Source organism: Anopheles coustani, chromosome 3, assembly GCF_943734705.1.
Source record: "Anopheles coustani chromosome 3, idAnoCousDA_361_x.2, whole genome shotgun sequence".
Classification (NCBI taxonomy): domain Eukaryota; kingdom Metazoa; phylum Arthropoda; class Insecta; order Diptera; family Culicidae; genus Anopheles; species Anopheles coustani.
Genome location: NC_071288.1, coordinates 56,967,996 through 56,990,236, shown reverse-complemented (window position 1 = coordinate 56,990,236; position 22,241 = coordinate 56,967,996). Strand labels below are relative to the sequence as shown.

The following is a 22,241-nucleotide window of genomic DNA, read 5'->3' as shown; positions in this document are numbered from 1 at the left end:
CCACGTGAAGTGAGTGTATTTTTTATTTGTAACCATTTCATTCTATCCTTTGGAAGGACTTCCCCTTCTAGTGATTAGGGTCAGGCATTTATTGTGTACAGAGATGCGAGAACATCTTCAACATAATGGCAGAAAAAACACAGCCACACTCACAAGACAAAGACTTGAAAGCCTTGACTTATGGTCGAAGGGTGAATGAATAGTGGCTAACCTCTGTTGGGGAAGAACAATACGATAGGGTATCTTTAAGCGTCTATGCATGCAATTGATCGAAACAAAATTACCACAGGCTGGTAAGATAATTAGAATAATTGCATGTGACAGGGTAACGCTCTGGTGTAAAATGCGGAAATGAAACTCAGACAATTTAAAAAAAAAACAAAAACATTTTGAACCCTTTCCCGATGGCCATAACGGTATATGATTTATGATATTTTTATTGACTCTTTTAGATGGGTTATTCATAGTTATACACTAGTTGAATTGGCCAACATCTTTGGTGATCGGATTCTCATTTCATGTTTATTCAATTCAATAAAAACTTCTGACTGCATTGATAAACTAGATGAAGATATGCTCGATAACAATTATTTCATTATATCATTTGGATAGCCAAAAAGAATCCATTGAAATAAACACGTTGAGACATATACTGCGGTTTACACAATTTCTTCTATAAACATTGGTATGTTCTACATTATGTTATATTTTTTCTCTATTGTTGGTTTATCGAAATGGCACAATCACATTCAAATAATTCGTATGCAATACAGCCTTCACGTTTGGCACACAAACCATACCTTTGAAAAATCCCCGAATATTAGTGCGGTAGCAACGATCAAGCAATTTTCCAAACGAGCAACGATCAAGCAAAATTCCAAAATTGTTGACACTGTGTGGGAAAACCTCGGTACATATTTTCAGTTTTTTTCATTGCAATAACCGTCCGTCTCGCTCGGTATCATCTCTCGTCACATTCATAACAATAGCTTGTTATTTCCACCCCTCAGAGTGCCGGCCAATATAATTGCTGTAATAAAGAACCAAAACAATCATTCTTCCTGCAACTGCGGCTTGATCAGTAGCCTTTTTAACAGTACGATTTGACCGTCCGACTCGTTCCCAGCAGGCGGGCAATAGCAGAAGCATTGGGGATGGCGATCCGATTGAACTTAATCGGCGAAAGATTGAGTTATTACACTTCCACCCTTCCCCCATTGCTTTTCTAGGTGCTCGAAACATGGCCTATACAATCGTGGCCATCATCGCTTTGGCTTGCAGTTCCCATAATCTACGCGAAAACTATAATTTCTCGTAAACACGAGCACATACTTGAAACGCGATCGCACCTAGGCTATTCCCACAAAAGACCACTAGAAAGATGGTACCTATGACTTGCAAATTTCCGCCAGTTTTCTAGTAAACCCTTGTCTTGTTCCGACGGTGAAACCCCCCTCGGAATGGAAGCAAAACAAAACCAAATCCGTCAAAACGTTCAATAAACCATATGCTACTACCGGCTTATGCAGAAACCCTAGGTAAGGGGGCTTCCAGGTGATCGGCCAGGCGCAATGCACAGTGATTATGTGATAATAGCCAGCACTTATAAAGGCTGCCTGTAGCTCAGGGCAAAAACATGGCAAGCGATAGGCACAACTCTAAACCTACAGTCCAATCTCGAAGTCCGAGCGAAGTATGGTCTGTGCTGATTCGTGATGTGCTCCTTCGATGCTAGAATTGATAGTTTCATGCTATTACAAGTTAATAGTTTCGTTTACTTTAAAAATAAAGATAATTGAACCACCACGATACACCCAGCGCCGAAACGAAAAGCGGAAAGGAGGAAAGGGGATGGAAACGAGACGGCCTTCAATATTACCGTGGCTAATGGCAGCAACCGAGGTAAAAGTGGTTGTTACGAAATGCATTGCTGGGATTAAAAGGTAAACACCGTATGCCTTCGTCGACCGACGGATCAACGCCATTCGGTCACTTTCCACCGTATCATGTCTCGTTTTGAGCAAGACTGATTTATGGCGTTTCCAGAAGCGTTCTGCCTACAGCGATCCTCTAACGTGATCTGCAGCGACGGCTTGGCTGATGCGACGTTCATGATGATCGGTTCTTGGTGATCCTTTTCCTTTGCCTGGCAAGATTGACTCAAAATATTACTTCTACCCGGCGTCGGTTATCAAACTCAGATGAGTAATTCTTCGCTCCAATGCCTCGAAGCAGCAGCACAGGCAAGTAAGGGATGGATGGGAATGTGCACCCCACCAATATGGGACCTTTATACCGATGGTGAACATTATTGTGCCGTTTAAGCGCCATGTGATAATTTCTCTCAACCGATGAAAGGGTGACAAATTGGAAATTAGTTACTGATGATAACGGTTGTGTTGTTTTGAACTTGGCGGTGGGTAAAGAAAAACAACGATTGAAAAAGAGGTTTTTTAAATATGATTGTGAGCTTTACTTGACAAACGACTGACAGTTGGACTGATAAACTGAACAAAAATTGCTTTCAATTGAATTTTACATTTGTTTCAACTTCATAATTTTCTATTAAAATTTGAATGACGTTACAACCTGTAACGTTACAAGTTTACAGGTTGGCCTCAAACTTTCAAGCACCAGATTTGTGTTTTATGCATGGTAACACTTAAACAGAGAACAGAATTACTCATTTACACATGATATGTTAGTTCAGAATCAAGGATTGACTTGCTTAACTTGCCTGAAGGGCTTAGAGATTTCTTGCAGAGTCTAACCAATGTTACGGTTAGTCATGCTTCGACGGCAAACCAAAGTAATGAAAATTTGCTTCTGATGTTGACCGTGTTATTATACGATTGAAGAACATTCATAAAAGTGAGATGTAACCAAATTGATTTCCAAAAACCAAAATTTTCAATGAACAAATTCAGCACGTTCTACAGAGATAAGATATAATGAAAATAACCTTAAGGCTCGATAGTCCGTAGCCAAAAGCAGTACACAAATTAGCCCCATATTCAAAAGTTTTCGTTTTCGCCACTTTGCATTTTATTACTTCAGTGTTGAACAATAACCTAACCCAAGTTGTAAGCATAAGAATTGATCATCGTACTGCTGTGAAAAGGACGTACGGCTATCGGCATTGTCCATTGTCGAGTCAGATCGTGCAGAAAATGTCCAGCGAGGCCATACTTACGTCGCATTTCGCCATGATTCAACCACCCATCGATGCAACGTGTTCGATTAGTACCGCTATAACTTTAACGTTTGGCAGCGTTACGTGCCATTTAATTTAAGACCATTTCAGCAAAACAGAACTCCAATACACCAACACGCACACTTACGAACAAATGCGATCATCAGCGAAGATCGGAAAGGGAAGTTACAAAAAGGATCGTTGTAAGAGTGCACTGTAATGTTTTGCTGGCGTTAGTGTTTTTCTCTTTTTTTGCATCTTGCCTTCCGAACAATCGGCCAAGTTTTGCCAATCTTGTTTCGGTCTTTTCCTTTTCCACAACTCACTGATACTTCCTTTTTGCTTTTGCGAAGCGGTCGTTCTTAACAAACAGTTTTATTCAGCTCGAGCTAGCGAAGCGTCCAAGTAGTTTTCTTCTTTTGCAGTCCAATCCGAGCAGGTTCTTCCTCTCGATGGTTTGCATGGAAAGCCGATCGACGCTCGATGATATTGCCCGAGGGTTAAATTGTTCATTGGCTCGAAATTGCAGGGTTACTTTCGGAACTCCGTGCTTTTGAGTCTTCTCCTTCCTCCTACAGAGAGAAACCAATTCATCTGTACGCTCGCTGTCGGTGGATTTTGTATGCTAACGCTCCCCATGTATGGGTTGCAGCATCACGGCCGTCGTCGGCAAAGCCACAATCGTCGCCATCATTAAAACCACCTTTAAGGCTGATGGCGAACCGTTGGGATCTTGGGTTGCTGCCGATTAATTTTATAATCCAGTCCTTCTCCGTAAATGATTTCTGGTCCGGTAGCACTGACGGAATACCCATTTATTCTGTGAAACGGTTCACTTGTCGGTGGAAGTATTTATCTTTTTCAAATACATATGACGTTCATTTCCGGTTGTTTCCAAACCATTTCGTCATATTTTAACTATTAAGCCACCCTGTATGAATTTTATAAGTATTTTCAATTGCTGGGATGGGTAAAACCATTGAAATATATAATATATAAATATATTTTCCTGTTTCGTAAACATCGTAAATCTTGCTTCTTTTCAAAGCCCGGTCTAATAAGCTTGCATTACAGATGAATACGATTTAAAAAAAAAATAATGTAAAAGGACTAACACATTTTTTTCTTCTTTTTATAGCTCTTTCGAAATCAAATAAATCTGGAACAGCCGCTATAACAAACGTTTAAACATGGATGCCAACAATTTTGTGATGTCTTCCTATCAGTTCGTCAACTCGATTGCCTCCTGCTATCCCAACAATGCACAAAACACAAACAGCACGCAAGGTGCTCCGGGAGGCCAGGGAGGCCAAACCGATGGCTACTTTCCACCATCCGCCTACACCCCGAACCTCTACCCTGGCACGCCTCATCAAGCTCACTACAGTCCCCAATCCTACAACCCGCTGACCGGCGCCGGAGCCACGAGCGTGAACAGTGCAGGACCCGGCGCTGGCACCGGTGGCCACCAAGCGAGCGATATGGTCGACTACACGCAGTTGCAGCCCCAGAAGTTTCTCCTCAACCAACAACAGCAGCAACAGCAGCAACAGCAGCAGCAGCAGCAGCAACAGCAATCCGCCCTTAGTTCGCAAAGTTGTAAATACGCCAGTGATGGCACTAGTGCAGGTACAAATGTAGTTAATAGCAACAATAACAATAACAGCACCACGAGCCCTCAGGACCTGAGTACAGCCAGCGGGGCAGGTGGCGGAGGCGGCGGTGCCAGTGCCGGAAATGGTGGTCGCCCGGAGATTTCGCCCAAACTGTCCCCGAATTCGGTCGTGGAAAGTGTAACTCGCTCGCTCAAGTCGGGCAACTCGGCCACCGCCGTGAGCTCTAGCAATACGAACAACAACACCAGTAACATCAGCAATCGCAACCAGGTGAGCCTTCCGCTCGGTAGTCCGGATGGCGATGAGTCGGACGCAAGTGATGACGACAGCGGCACGGAAGGAGGAAGCTCCCAGGGTGGAGGTGGAAGTGGCGGCAAGAAGGGCGGACCTCCTCCACACATTTATCCATGGATGAAGCGAGTGCATATTGGACAAAGTGAGTACAAACCAACATAGAACAATACATTCCTAGTGCACTTTTCCGCGAACAATAGCATACATGCGATGCAATAAATTTGATTATCATTAGATTCATTTAATGTCTCGATCGACTAATAAATGAATATGAAACATGTTTCACAATTGTTTTGAAATGGATCTTTCCCTAATGAAAATTCGATGAGTCAGTTTAAACAACATTACAAAAATTGCCAAATATTCGATATGTTAAAAATGTGGTTGGTATATAATCAGTTTGTCTATGTAACTTCTAGATCGTTATCATTTCGAATAATATTTATCTACCAACATTTTCAACTGACAAGAGAACGTTTCAACCCCTTTTTAAGAATAGGGTTTGTTCAACAGTAAACCACTTCATTGGCAATAACTGCCATGCGCAACTATTGATATGTAAAATCTATAATAACCAAATTCAATTTATTTTATTAAATTGTGGACGCATAAGATAGGCGTTGGATAGGCGTAAAACCAACAGCGTGGAACGGATTGATTCACAACTTCAACAATATAATATCCAGGGGCAGTTCTCATATTGATCTTGAATAGTTTGAACGTTTTATTAGTTGATATAAAATATCGGGTGTTGAAACCATTTGAGATCAACAATTAAAACAATAAGCGAAAATAGGACTGAATTAACTTGATTAGCTGTAAATGATCATGATGTAATTAAAAAAGAATGCATGGATATTTCGTGAATAATCTTTCATTAGTGCTCATCGCTGTGGGGTTAGGTTTTCTAAAGCTGATCGTTAGAGAATGCATCTATCAATATTTTTTCACGATTGTAAATGGTTTGACCTAATTCTGTGCTGCACATTACATTCGTAACACTAACGCTGAGAAGCTCTCCCATTCTATTCACGCATGTTCTTCTCTGTTTTTTGTCACAAATTGAACAAGCGTATCCCAATCGGCTGCATGTAATGCTTCACGCACGCCAACACTTGACGCATGCATGAACCTCTTCAAATAAAATATATTTCAATCAAGCGCGTGCATAACAAACAATAAATTAATCATCGAATCACTTCACACCTCACTATACCAGGCCGTTGTCTTAGTGTGGGTGTCCGTGTTTCCCCACGTCACTTCTTCAAAGCCACCCTGACAACGCGCGCCTCCTCGACAGGCAAATGAAGAACGGCATGCCGATCACTGGAAAAGTGTTCTACACGTATGCCCACAACACTCCTGGCAACACTAGGGGTGTACATGAAGAAGGGGAGTGAAAATTGATGGAAAAACAAACAAAAATATTCCTCAACATAAACACGCTAAGCATCCACACTTGCTCGTCAGTCAATTGAGCAGAGCTTGCGGGAAACCGGTGTATGCGGTATAAGGAAAGGCAACGCCGAGTCCAGGTGAGGGTACTAGGCGGCATTCAAGCCTTTTGTTCTCACACTAATCATTTTCCATCGGTCTTGTAAAACCGAACTACTTTGCTTCGTGTGTGGAACATCTTCCTCCGTGGAATCTGTTTGCACTTCCACCCCATCCTGGCAGTCGAACATTGTAGCGTAAAGCGGGGCCTTACTGTATTTGTTTGTTGGATTTCGATGGCAAAGGCCTACCTATCGACTCGTGTATCTCGATCCGTCGATCGGAACCACCATTTGTATATTTACTGTACCATGTTGAGAGAGAGAAGGAGGTAAGCTACCGTCTTGGTGGCCTCAACGTGAACGCTGGACACCGCTAATACAACTTCCGCCCGACCGCAGGTTTCGACCGTCCAGCAAGCGTTTGCAGCTCAACAAGTGTGAATGACGAAATAGGAACATTCCCTGACATATGAAACATATTTCAATCACGCGCATCATGATCGCCAACTGTCCTCTTTCCTTACCAACGAACCACAACCATTACAATCATATCGAGATATTTAAGAGCTGTCGATGTATTCAAGTCATACCGCTTAGAGCAAACAAGGCCGGCAAGCTCTTCCGGTTTTATCAGAACTCTGCCGTTTCTGTTCCGGATGCCGATGGTAGAAAGTTGGAGAATCGATCATGATTTGTTGTTCAGGAAAAATGATCATACCCTCGATGACTTGTAAATTACAAACTACTAGTTTTCCGTTAAAAATTTGAAAGTACTGAAGTAATCATAAGATTCTATCTATTAATCAGAATATTATTCCAGGATATAATGTGATATTATAGTTCGCTAGGTTTTATTTCTATTTATCACTCTGTATCTTAGAATTATCATTTAATCCTTTGTATTTTGGAAGGTCGTTGTAACGACCTTTTTTGACCTCAGGGCTAAACGGGATGACGATATGCACAAATAGGCAGACTCCTGTTGTAAATTTTGAATATAGCATATGCCAGTTATTATGTACATAATCTCGATGGGATTTGAGCTATTTAAAATAATGTCAAATAACCATTGTAACAGATTCATCTCATAAGATGGTATTGGGTTTTGTTTTGGTTCATGGAATGCATAATAATGCATAATCCTGTTTTGGCTCTGTATCGTAAAGTTGGATTGAAACCTCAGCGAGAAGTATGATAATGTTGTTGACGAGAGCAGCGAAATTATTTCAAAATGTTCCTTCACATTTCCTGTTGCATATTGAAAAGTTTGGCAACCTACAGCAGGAGGACATCATATGTAAGGCCATCGATTGGATTTACGTGAAGAACATGTCAAATTGATAAACTTAGCATTACAGAGTGACGTGTAGGATCTATGCCCCTTTGAGATTTTTCTTGTACTCCACAGCTTGGCAAGAATCTATAATCCGACGGTGAAAATAGTCCCTTCTGGATTGAGAATATTTAAATTTTATTTTATTTATTTCGGTGATGAAAACTCATTCTTGATAGCTAGATGTTGTTTGTTGTTGTTGTTCAGTAAATATTTCCACTTTATTATCAGGTGTCAAAGGAAAAGGTCAAGCTCTGGTATGACCAACACTTGTAGTTATTTCTTTATTGTGTACCCTAGTTTCCTCAGCCCCAAGAAAAATCAAGTTTTTTTTTAACGTTGAAGGATTTAATTTTTGAAAATTATACAGCATTTTATACATAAAACATGGAGTGCCCAGAGCCTGAATTGATAAGAGATAATTGACGGACGAAAGAGAAGAGAAATGCATTTTCTTTAATAGTTCTGTCCTGCGGATTTAAAATGCCGCGCCACGGCAAAATGTCCGCTTGGGTACCAACCAGGCAATCAAGAGAATGAGAAAGAACGGTTCCCAAAAAGGGCACGTAGGCTAAAATTTGTGTCCATTATTGCAGTGCAAGATTTCGAATATTTTCGATGACCCGTCAAAGAATACACCTCATCGCGTAGCGGTCGTTGGACCATGCTGCTTCTTCACTGGCCTGGTTGTTGACACAAAAATTATGTGAAAATCTGATGTAAGTAATTTTTCGATTAAAAGCAATTTACCCTCCTCTGCCCAAAACCGAATCGTGCGATCGATCGTACGATCGCCAATTTTGGGCGTTCTCGTCCGTTGTTCGTTCGAGGCTAGAGTTTTTATTTTCACGGCAACGCTAGCAATTCCTTGCCGCCCTGATAGCAGCTGCAGTGAGGAAGTGAGAGCGAGGCGATCACTTAAATGACGATGATGAGCGTCAAATTAAAAAATATTTTCCATCATGCAACTTGTTCCATTTTGGCCTGAAGGCAACGCATTGCCCGCTTTATTATTTTTTGTTCTTTTCATTGCTTTACGCCGACCGTCAACGCAAAAAACCAACCTCCAATCGGATCGCTCTTTCCGATCCGCGCATCGAAAAAGGAGAAGAAATCCGGACACGCAAGCATGATAATTTGCATTTTGTGGAGCAACCAAGTTGCAATTTACTTAAGTACGGGCCAGCCCAATTGCGTAGGGCTGTGCTGTCTCTGAATGATAATGGCATGGCTGTATCCGACAGCAGTGTCCATCGTGAGCATGCATACCGTCCAGTTTTTGATTATTGGTCGGTCCTGCTGTCTTTTGAACTCTCTATTCGCAATGGCTGCTCATTTGCGCTTCCTTCGTTGTGCTATCCACGATGGACTGGCTGTGGGGTTGAGAAAATTTCTGCTCCAGAACAAAATGAACGGTCGATTATTGATCACACTTTAGAGCACAGTGATCGCAACATACGAGGGATTTTTCAGTATGCAGAAGAAACCGGCTGTATTCCTCACCTCGGAGGTAGAATGCAAACAAACAATCAACAAATATATGGGAGGCATTAGCTGCCGACTGAGAAAAAGCTCAAGCGTTACATCATTGGAAATCACTTTTCACATTATCTCTCCCAGTTATTTACGCTTTAGGATGAAAAATGCTTGCAAATGTTTTGTTACAGAAAGCATCGCGGAACAAATGTTACCCCAAAAATGCCAGTAGAACAACAATGCGGACAACAGATCCAAACAAAACACGGCTGATACAATCATTTTTTCTCTAGCAGATCATTACAACCCACGCACGGTTCCGTATGGATGCGGAACATAATAAATGGTTGTTTAATTTTCGGAGGATTTTGTTTGGTCCCCTGAACTGCTGCAAAATGGACACCAACCATATGCCGGCTTATAGCATTACGAGTGAGGCGGCTCTAAGATCGAGAGCTGTAAAACATCATGCTAGGCTCATCATTCTAGTTGATGCCGATGGCGAAACCATCTCCTGTACCAACTCAATTCACCTCACCACCCAGTGTTTGCTGCTGCTAAATACGTATCCAACAACCACACGAATCTGATGGAATCATATGGCACAACATAATAACACCAAGAAAGGTGCAGATGCAGAACGCACGCAGAACATCATTCAAACGCGTTCTCCACTAGCTTCTAACTTGGTTGAATCTAAGTCACACTTTCCGCTAGAATTCGAATGTTCCACACGCTTGAGTGAAACTCGCATAGGACGGAATGGTACGAACGTGACACTAGCTGGCTCACATGCTCCAAAGTTCATCAGCTGTGCCATCAGTGAGGAGATCACGATGAAGATGCTTATGATTATCAACCCCAAGGTTTGGTGAAGGGGCGACGAATCAAATGCAATATTCAGAGTCGATTGGGCTCTCCTTGGAACTTCTTATCGTTGCAAAATAATCGTGCTAATGTAAGTGTTCGTGTAATCATTTCGCAAATTGTTCGTTTCCACCACTCTATTGCGGTATCAAAGTACTGCAATCTTACCTACCACAACATTTTAGGTAAACGTCAGTATTCAAAAAAAGGGCGTGAAATTGGAGCAGAAAGGCTAAATCGACCTTACGTCTTATGTTTATTGTGGGTATCAGATACGTACAGGTTGTTATTTATGAATCAATCAATGGGCATGGGATGTAAAACAAGTGCTGCAATATTTTTGACTCTAAGATATGCGCTCCAAACGAAATACGAGAATCAGGATGACACGGAGACGAATTGTATGCAATAGCAGGGAATCAAATTCGATGAACAGGTTTTGTTTGCATACGTTGACGTCTTCACGTGCCTACTTGATGTTCGAATGATGTCGCGAAGTTTCTTCGGTTTCAAATTTATGAATTTTCATGCTACAATATTGCATAATCACTTTTGCGACATGATTGTTGTCGGTGATTGAATATTCTTTATTTTCAATGCTTTTCGATGAATACCAGCGCTCTAACATGTTTAAGTTGAAGGAGTTGATGGAGTGAACGCATTTCCAGAATTAAGATCGTGATCTATTTTTCAACTCAGTAAAATTAATCTATAGATGAATGGGTTCATACTATAGGTTTTGCACTGCATGAAGCTCCTTTTCATTTCATCACATGCTTGAAGCGAGATGTTTTCTCTTTCTTTTGGAAGATGAATTGAAAAATTACTCCATTCCACATGGTAAGAAAGCAATATACAAGAAATTATTCTTTTTTGACGTACAATTTCGAATCCTCTTTGCTCCGTACGCTTTGTACCACCTCCATGTTCATCACGCCCTTCGTTTTACAGTATTTTTTCATTCTCTAGCTCTCTTTATCATTTGTTTGTTCCGCTGTGTTTTCTTCGCACTGGTCAATGAACGTGGTTGTGCCTTGAGCCGCTGTTCCTGGAAGCGAATGAGATTCGTGTACATTGCAACTGCATTGCAATCTCTGGCCATGTCTAAGGTCAACATCCTTCCGCACCCAAACGTTTTCCAATGACCCGATCGAATGTGCAACCCTTCACTGAAACGCACATCCAGGGAAAAGTAAGTTAGTAAATTCATGCACAGTTGTGGGACTTCTCGGTGGAAGGATAAGAAGTTTCCTTGTATCTTGTACTGTTGGCCTGGAAAATTGCTAAGCTTTTAAAGGTTTATAAAAGAAAATAAAAATAGCAACTAAAGATCTAGTCAGACTGGAGCGTTGACTTGTTGAAGTAGTGAGCCAGAAAAATAAATAAACTTCTGAATGGCATGTAAAAAATGATTATTATTAATTTCAGATTAGATTCGCACATTTTTGCATTTTCATTTGAAATTATCATCGATCCTCTTTTCCTTCCTGCTTCGTAGCACTCCTTGCGTGAGGCAAAAAGGGTGCAACTGTCCTATATTCCCGGCTACTTCCTCCTATATTACCCGCGACATTCCCAGCCACCACCGTTGGCCGTGTGTGTGCTCGTTCATTTCGAGTACGTGGAACAAATCCAGGACCCGCTCGGAGGCCCCAGTCTTACTGCATTGATTATTAAACTCGTTGAATGCTGCTGCTGCACGGATCCAATCTCGCGCCCACTAAAACGGTACCGATGATTTACGATCATATGTTACAGTTCACCGCTTCCTGTCTCGGACTCCCTCTAGTTCGATGACGCAAATGTGCCTCTCAACAACTACGTAGGAACACATGAATGGAGTTGAATAAGTGAGCCCGTTCCGGTGTCGACGAATTGTGCCATTGCCTTACCTGTGTTATCTAATTGTCGCTTTTCCACCTTTGCTATGGGCCTTACGACTTCACGCTTCATACTTGGTCAGTTCCTTTTGGCCAGCGGCGGGTCCTTATTGAAGGATCAATTTATCCTGAGAGGTTGCAGCCATAGGTTGGCATGCTGTACCGATACTGGCTAGGTCTTAGTTCACTTGCCAAAAGGGTCAGTCTAAATCCCGATAATCAAGCGACAAGAGTGGTTTTGCTACACGCAACGCTGCTTCTGGACCCCTACAAACGGACACTCGCACAAACAAATACTCGCGGTCAAAAGGTTCTTCTACCCTAGTCGTAGCGAGATCTGGTAAGTCTTCCAGGTACCGTAAGGCACGCACACATCCAACCAACGACGAGGAAAACGAAAAGCCAAAGAGTGTTAAGGTTACGCCGACCACACCGGCCCCGGCCATGCATCGGGCCAGTGCACAAGGTTAAGGATATTATTGTCGTACAATAGATTTGATAAACACCCTAGAGCCGGTGTTTTGACTTAAGTAAAATTTATTGCTTTATTTTCGGACATTCCTCTTCTCACCGTGTGGCTTCCATCTGTCCGCGTCCAAGTCTGCAGGGTTTCCCGGAGCGGTTTTTTTTCTACGGTGGTAAGATTATTATCATTGAATCCAAAGACGCCGCCAGGGGAGGTGTCTCGATGAGCTTGGAGTGTGCAGCAACTGGTCGTAATCCGGTGCTTGGTAGGAAGATGGTCTTCAGGACGGTTATTATCATGAGACCGAGGCGACGGAGGAATTCGATCACCGTCTGGCTCTTCCCCCGACACACTCGAGAGTGTGTATGTATATGGGATGGATAGGGCGCGTCAAAGAGTTGCTCAAATGTGGGTTACCACATTCTAGTGCAACGCACGTTTCGTGCTTTTCCATGAGGGGATTCCCACAGTGCGGAAGTCAGGAAAAGGTACAGGTCGTAATTCAATCGCTGATTTATTGCTGCTCAAACTAACACGTTAAAAAAACCGAAAAGGAAAAAATATGCTCACTCCATAGTGACCGCTAAAGGTACGCTAGTATTTGTGTGTGTGAATTAAAATTAGTAGCAATTTTAATACCCCATGACACTTGGTAAATCCGTTGGCAACTATGTTGAACAGGCTAGCTTAGGTGATGGATAGCTTACCGGATACGTCATTCCGTAACAGTACTTTCTCTCCATTTCTGCCAGTTTATCCCATTTTCCTGTGTGTCTCCTAGCCTGGGCTGACACTGTAAAGAACCGCGCTTATTTTCATCTTGGCCGTTTTCTGTACGCTTTACCATGTGCGTGTCGAATCTTTTGTTTTTAGTTCGTTTCCTCTTCGTCGGCCTCTGCTTGGACACAGCCGTGCGAGCAACGGTTCATTTGGTTAAAGAAGATCTATTCCTCATAGCCCTTGGCAAGCACTAGGATACCGGGAGGAACTCCTTGAAACTATATTTCATGGCCACGGACGAGTCCATTGTAGCGAGGTCCACGAGTTGCGTTCGGGTGGCACGAACGATTTTGCAATAAAGATAGAAATCAAACTTACAAATTCTTTTTCTTTCGCGAGGTGAAAACTGGCACTTTCGAACCACCAAAATGCGCACCAATGGTGGAATAAACTTCCTGACTGCCGGTCACCGGCGATAGGTTTTCTCAATGCCGCAAAGCGGGACAGTTAAAGCCAAAGACCAATGTATTTTATTAATTTCGTGATCCACTCCGAATCCCGAATGTTCAAGCACGGTTAAGATAACACCAAAGACAGCTAACAACAAGACCGTGCACAGGGAACTGCGGTGATTCCCTTGGGCTTAACAAGCAGGTCGATTCTTCTTTCTTCTCCACACTTCTTGCTCCGTATGATTCCACCAAGCCCAAAATCAGGCTCAAACGGTTAACCTTACGTTAAAACGGACATGATGCTCCTTGTGTACGATCAGCAGTGTGGCTTTCAGAAAGAAGTCGAGGCGGAAAGAAAATGGAAAAATTTCAAATTAATTTAAAATCGCACGCCATTACCTTTATAGGTTTTCTGCACTGCTTTAGCACGGCTTTGTGGCTTCTTTGCGTTGCTGTGTTCGATAGCGAGGTTCCGATTTCGCGCCCAGTACTCCAATCAGTACAGACCGTTTTTGTGCTTTTGTGAGCATGTTCCATGGCGCATTTCTGTGGTGGAATACATGCCTTACTTGTAGGTACTGCTGTGAAACAGAGATATTAAGATGAAGACAGGAGTAAAGAAATAGTAATGTAACACGTTTCGTTGCTTTTCTAGTGTTGGCACTTGATGACGCATAACTTATGCTCAATACTGGGGTCAGATTCTTCTCCGAAAATAGAATCTCACTCGCTATTTCAACAGCGTTTATTATTGTAATGGACGGATAATTTTTAAAAAGATCCTACAAGTCTTAACAAAATTTCTTACGAGTTCTTATTCATCAGTTTTAGAATAGTAAACGAAATGAAAAAGTTTCATTCCTCCCTTGGAAATAAGACATAAGTACCCGCCTAAAAGAACAACTGTTTCAAAAGTTGCAGAAATTCAGGCAAAGTGACAAGACAGGCAAAAGATAACTTAAAAATGTAGGGAAAGGGTGAGGAGGTTCATAAAGTATGTTTTGTATACGTTTTTACACATCATAAAATATTTTGTTAACTCCGTATTGGTCCCATTTAAACGATGCACGCTATTCGTGTCCAGAATTATGTTCCGGTACCCGAAATGTAAGCAGTGCAAAACGTCGGCCAACCAACGGTGGAAGGGACTCGTTGGATATGGTACCGGTTTTGCATGATTCTTTTTCGTGCTTCGCAATCATATGCTATCCTTTGTGCTGCCCTGAGCAGCCATGGGAGGCAAAATGGGGAGGCGAACAAACCGTGGACAGCAGTCAGGATTCTCAACGCAACTACACTGCATCGTAGTCATGTGGCATCGGCTGGGTTGGCTCGGGTAGTAACGATTTGTTGTTGTGTGTAGTTTTATTTTATTCACTCTGCCTTTTCAGCTCTTCACCACAAGGAACCCCACACACCCTGCGCTACTTGGATACTCTTAGGCATATCTTTCAGCGTCAATTCTCGCTTTTCACCTCCAAACCAGGCCACTTTGGAGCCCTCTGCTTGGTGCTGCTACGACGTCGATGCACACCTTGCTGGCTTTATTGCGATTTTATTATTTATTTGTGCAGTTTTCGTCGTTTATTGTTCACACACGCACACAACACCACGACCCACAATCAATGTTACTGATAGTTGTCGTCTCTTTTGGTCTCATATATCCTTGCTGCAACGAATATCGTTTAATCGGACGGCTTGGTGAAGTCGCGATGGAGAAATGAAAAAGTGCAAAACTAAGTCGATTTCGAACGTTTAGTCAATATCTCTGTCTGACTTCGTTCCCCAATCATATCCCCTTTTCTAAACTGTTTCATCGGAGGGTAAAATGAATTATCTCAAAATGCATTTCACTTCAAGAGAACGACCTGATGGTTCCATCATCCATTACTAAGCCCCTGACGTTTTAACTACGGCTAGACTATGACAAGTATGGTTAATAATGCACTTTATTTTATGTCAAGTATATTCTAAGAGTGATTAAGATGTAAAGCATTTATAAGTATACCTACATGATACCATATTTTAAAAAAATGCACTTAACATCGCCTTCCATACCACATTTTTATTTTCATTGCGATAAATGCAATTTTCAACTGATATATCTTGTTGTACTTTCTTATAAAAACAAAGAGTGATATCTCATTCAAAGAACATAAACGTACTGATTGGTATGCTTGCATAGCTTCGATGATATTATAACTGCTATATCAATCGATAAATCGACCTATTCGTGCAAAATTTTGCTTCACTGACCTATCTCAACAAACACATTAATAAATAATACGAGGGTTAGCAATGTCGCGCCATCACGAAGACGAGAGTTTCAAAGACTCAATACAATGTCAAATACAAAAATACTTTCGTCAAAATGTTCCAGCCATGTATGGGTAAATGTGAGGTTATCGTGTTTTTTTCGAAGCTAAACTGTGATAATCTACTAGTATGATTTGGTATATATTACTTGAACCATAAATGTTTATAATTCGTCGTTGACCATAATATTTCTGACCATTTATCAATAAGTACGAATGTTCTAGCTTTTATCTGTGACAAGTCGTAATATATTTAACTATCTCTTTCTTATGGATTGATTTGCAAGGGTAATTTCTTTTCAAATGGTAGAGTAAATACTGTTTGATTTTCAGGGTTTATTAAATTCAAGTGTTTCAAGTTCATTAAAAAGCAACTTAAAAAACAGGCAAACAATTCTTTCAATCAATTTTTATTGCAAGAAGGATTGACAGCCTACACTATGTAAGAATTTGTCTGAAGAGTAAAAGGTATGCGTAAATGTGAGACCATGATTAATGATCTCCAGTGAAATGAAAAAGGCCAACAAGGCGACTGCTGTTTGACGCTGGGCTTTAAAGTAGCAATTGCCGTGCAGTGGCAAGTGTCAGGTGTAACATTTCCTAGTTCAAGGAGCTTAAACAATTATTTGTTTTTTCGTAGAACGCACGACATCTTTAATGTTCTTTACGACAATACTCTCCATTGTGGGGGAAACGGCATATGTAAGCATCGCATTGAACGAGACATCTGTCAAGGGATGGCTACCGCGAGCTGAAAGAGGTGCTTTCAGGTCGAACAAGCAGTGACCAAAAAAATTTGGCAACAAACGAAATCGAAACGCTACTTCTGGAGGACAGAAGCATAAATGTATGTTGCACAACATGATTGTGTGTGTGTGTGTGTGAGTGTGTAGCGCGCGAGGGTGGCTGTCATAATAGCCATTGTCTCGCTTGATTGATGAATGTCCGATATAGTTTAGTTTCGTTTCAACCACTCTCCAGAATTTCATTGTATGCTTTCATCCAATATTCGTTACATTTCAAATTCTGTCTCTTGGCTTAGTTTTTTGCTCCTTTCTGCTCTTGAACTCTTGCAACCCGTCTACACAAATTCCATATCGCTCATATGCGGTGGAGGAATGTTCTCCCACTACCCTGCGGCTAATTCACTTTGCTGATCATAACATTTCGTGTTGGACAGTATCGATTGGTTCCATGGATAGCAATAAAAAAACGGCAAAAACCAAGTATCTAAAACACAAAAGTTAAAGGAGTTAAAGGTGATACGTTCATACCACCATCAGTGGACCAATGTTCCATTACTCTCAATCGATCAGCACTGCGCGATGAAGGCAACGATGGAAATTAAATCATTCTCTAGCGTTGGGAAAATTGACGGCAATCGTCACTGCGATATTTGTATCTCAAGGCATCTTTTTTCGCTCGGGGCATGCCGTCCGCTACTCAGCAGTCTGTTGCAGCGGTGATCGTGACTCGTAAAGAAAAGAGCACGTCGACTAAGCGAACTGCTGCGGTACAAGCTCTTGATCGTTGCTCTAATTATATAATTAACATGGAAGTCAACGCGTTTTTCACACTCATCCGTCGTTCGTTGGTATTTGTGTATGGTTGGGATGTTTTCGTTTTTTATAGATGCAAACTGTTCAGAATAAGAGTTTATTTCCCACACAAGTTCGGATTGCCTTGGATCTCCCTAACAAAACTTATTGCGAAGAGAAATACAAGTGAACCGATTATACAAAGGTTACGTATGGACTATGAATGGAATATGAAGGAGAAGTTTTACAGAACTCTGATTGCTTCCTTAAGGTCACACACGTAATTAGTTTTACGTGATGCGATTTTTTCTAATCAATATTTAGCCGAAAATTATAAAATTGTAAATGACAAAACATGGTCTCCATTTTCAATTTTCTACAGTTGTTTCATTGTGTTTCCCGGTAATCTTAGTTGTATTTGATCATTTGCGAATCAATATACCATAACCGTGTACCTTTACGCAATAGATAGAAAAGCAATCGAGAAATTCTGGACCAGAGGGATTTTTATAACTCTGTCCTTATTAATTGTAGAAAATGATAGATTAGGAGCTTATAGAACAGATTCGTGGGGATTTATAAAATTGAAAGCAGGTAAAACTCATTCACATTCATATGACTGACTGAAATTTAATATTGCAGAACTCTGTTTTTTAACGTGGACAAAACTTTACTGCCATTCTCTTACTTTATACACTCTCACATTCATCCAACCTCCCTTGGCGAAATGCGGACGCGGTTTTGCCCTTTGAGAATGATCTTCATCGCCACGATTGTTAACTTGTTGTGTGTCAACGTTTTGTCACTTGTCTCTCCACCGTTCACGCCACCACTGACAGAGAATGTAGCAAAGGATAGGACATAATGAACGCCTTGTGTCGCTCTAAAGCGATCTCGCAGTAACGAAAACTGTCGTCTAAATACCAAAGTCAAAACACGATCAACGTTCAACGGCGGTAGAAGTACCCGACGATCGCATTGGACGGGCATTGAAAAAAGAACACGCTCCCAATGTCGTTGGGGAGGCAGCCGAAGAGCTCTGCTCCAATCTGTGGTCATTTTCAATCGATCACCAAGTTCGCACCCTACCCGACCACAGTCTGGCGGACGGTCTGTGTTCGTTCCAAGTGTGTGGTTGCTACAGGCCATCCAACTAAAACGAGATGATGATGAATGTTATGTTGTCCTACTTAAGATGAGCCGGTGCTGGACAAAATATTCGGCTCGAAGAGACACTCCCGCATCTTCGTCTGTTGTCTTGAACCCGATTCACAGTTTCATCGGCTCGTCCAAATCGAGAGAATGACGCATCCACCACTTTTGCGCAACCTTCTCAGCGCTACGATCCACCGATGTCACCGGGTATAGTGGTCTGTCATGTTCCGGCTGCTTACGGCCGATGCCACCTTGCTTCAATGCGTTCGAAGGATTAAGATACGACGAAAACGAACAAATCGATGTAAATTAGTCAACTGAAAGTCAGGAACTTTCGAGGAACGCTCAATGGCTTCAAGTATTTTCTGTTTTCTCAGACGCTCAGGCGGAGCAGGTCAACCGGTATTTCAAGGACACTGACCTTTTGGATGGGGTTACTAGCAGTGCAATTCAGGTCTGAGTTTATGTGCGCCATCGATCCCTTTTCCGGATTGCTTCGTCGTCAAATCACACAACCATGTGGTTGGTAGACAAAAAAGCATATATTTTCTGCTTTCTTGCTTGTTCTCTCTTAAAACATAAAAAATCGATGAATCCCGCAAAATACACACATGGCTATTTTACCCCTCCTGTAACCACCGCCCCCTCACAGTGGTGGAGAGAAGATAAATTGAGTTTACTCAATTTTCTTTGCGGCTGACAAGCGAGGGAGAAAATTCCGACAGAACCAAGGTAGATGTGGTGGCACTCGGCTAGATTTTGAGTTGTTCTTTTCACTGTTGGAGTGGTGTTATCTGCCTCCCGTAAAGGGAACAATGGTTTGGTCGGAATTCCCGAATTGAATTTAAGGAAGTGACCGTGAGCAGCCTCTCATGTTTTTTGCTACCGGACGTCATAGCAAAGTAAATGATAGTTTTTCATTCATCCTGACAGATTAATGTTACTTTAATATGATACACACACTTTATGTCCGGTTGCTCTGAACAGCCGACGGGGGCGCAAAGGGCTTTTCCCTTTCCCAAGCCCTGGTGTCGATTGGATGAAATAGATGTAAATTTGCGAGGTTGATTGAAGTTCGATTGAGAAGGGATCCGTATTATCATATTGATAAACTGTCCATCACACTTTGCCATCACTGAACAGAACGTAAGGGTTTCGAAAACGCGAAATTTTAGCTCTACCCAAAACACCTAACAGCTTCACCGAGTTAAACCTCTGTTGAGGCATGAGCTGAAGAAGATTAATTATTGTTGCCCTTAGAATTGGCATTTATTTGAATTCTTCCGACGTAGCGCTGTTTTGTATCGTTCGGCAGCGGAAGGGGACAATCGTGTTAATGGAGTGCCGCGCGATACGGAAGGAAGTGTGAACAACTCGCCCCTCGTGCCATGTCTAGTTTTCTTTTATGGAGTTTCTCTGTTTCCAGCGCCCGTCGCCTGCAGGTTTTTCGCCTGACGAGTGGTTTTTCTCCAATTAATTGGCAAACTTATTTCTTCACCATCGCACCTCAAGCCACCGTCATAATGATACGCTAATTGTAGATGATAAAAATGTTAATTGCCTTAATTGAATTTATCCGTTTCCTCTGACTTACGGTTTTTACTCTTCTCTTTTTTCTATGTCCTCCCCTTTCATCATCATCGAACGGAATGTTCATCGACGGGACTACCCGGAATGCTGCTGATCGCACTGATTCGTGATGGACGATGATGGAAAACTTGTCCCTACTTGCCGGATCGGATGACTGCTTGGAAACGACCCTTCAACTGCGTTAGGTACAGTGAACGCTAACGGCGAGACAAAACGACAGCGCACCTCGTACACCCGTTATCAGACGCTCGAGCTCGAGAAGGAGTTCCACTTCAATCGATACCTGACGCGCCGACGGAGGATCGAGATCGCACACGCACTTTGTCTCACCGAGCGGCAGATCAAGATCTGGTTCCAGAACCGGCGCATGAAGTGGAAAAAGGAACACAAGATGGCGTCGATGAACATCGTCCCATACCATATGTCGCCGTACGGACATCCGTATCAGTTTGATATTCATCCGTCACAGTTCGCGCATCTGAGCGCATAGGACGCGTGGCACTTTTCGGGTACTGGTTAGAGACTCAACCAGCTCTATCAGGAGCAGTATCAGGGATATCAGGGCAATCAGGATAGCGTCCTGTTTGGTGGTGGTGGTGGCGGTGGTGGAAGTGGCGGCGGCAGCAGTACGCCCTCAGACACTGCCAAATATAATCAGGAGTTTTGATTGTCCCCCGAGCTGTTCGCGATCACCCTTGATCCGTGCTGACTCGGAGGAGAAACCAAAACTACCTTGCCCACTCTTTCGACGGGAACGGCTCCTACGCTCCGCGATGTCTCTGATGCGACTCCCATTTGTACACGAGCTGCTGTTGGGCGGAGAACAACAATGGACACTCAGAAGAATAATTGGGACTCTGTACACGCATTCCCACGCGTGGCTGTAAGGATATAGCGCCCAACACTCGATACGTTGATTTCGCGCTTATTTTCTTCCAGTGCACTCTACACCTACTCCAACCTATCCAGATGATTTCACTACTTCACTATGTACATACTTGTCCGTAAGCGAATTTCCTTTATAGTGCACTGGAAGCAAACGACCGGAAGCACGTATCGAGTGTATCTCTTCTCTAATCAGTATTCGAAAAGCAAGCCTCGCATTCCACGAGGCGCCTCCCCTTATGTTTAAGAACCATGAAGAAACGTATTCGTCACCCCGCTAGATCAAGGTGCTTTATTTCCATTTCTTCAATCGACAGACAAACGACAGACAAACGACAGGACAAGTTTAGTTGTCAGATAGTTCTGGTTTTCAGATAGCACTGTATGACGAGTATGTGTTGCTGAACGAGATGGAGGGAACGTTTTGCATTGATACCAAGGGAAAACTTCCATTAAACAACAATGAATGAACGTGATAAACAATAGAAAGATAGTTTCAGTTGAACGATAGTTTTGAGATGAATTAAGTTCAGATGGTAAAAATACTTGACTTGATTTGTAAACGGTACAGCACCTCTTAGTCAGATTTACTCCTCATTATATTCAGTTTATTTTCCGATCAAATTCATATTCCTTTCTGTTCAGTGACACCAACAAACATTCAAAATTCCAAAAAAAATTTCAACAAAACAGCTCAAATATTAATAATCAAAAGTTTGCCATGGTTTTCTTTAGCAATATTTTTCGCTATGATCCCTTGATGATACTGAGTTGAGCTTCAAAACAGCTGGGTGATTGACCCACGTATATGAATCATGTATAAAAGCAATCTTAAATTGAGAAGACAAGTTCAGGTTCAACACCATGTTGGATGCAATACTAAATTCGTTAAAATTATGCATAATTTACTTAAGTCTTGCTGATATGAGTTGATAGTTTGTTTGTAACTTTCAATGTTCTAGAAA

At 42.0% G+C, this 22,241-nt stretch overlaps 1 protein-coding gene across 1 annotated transcript; it reads left to right on the top strand.

Moving 5' to 3' along the window:
• The first annotated feature begins 4,383 nt into the window (after positions 1-4,383).
• Positions 4,384-20,881, top strand: LOC131259708 (homeotic protein Sex combs reduced). Its single transcript, XM_058261278.1, has 3 exons — positions 4,384-4,579; positions 4,637-5,245; positions 20,577-20,881. Exons 1-3 carry the CDS (start codon positions 4,384-4,386, stop codon positions 20,879-20,881), a joined length of 1,110 nt encoding a protein of 369 aa, XP_058117261.1.
• Positions 20,882-22,241: the final 1,360 nt, after the last annotated feature.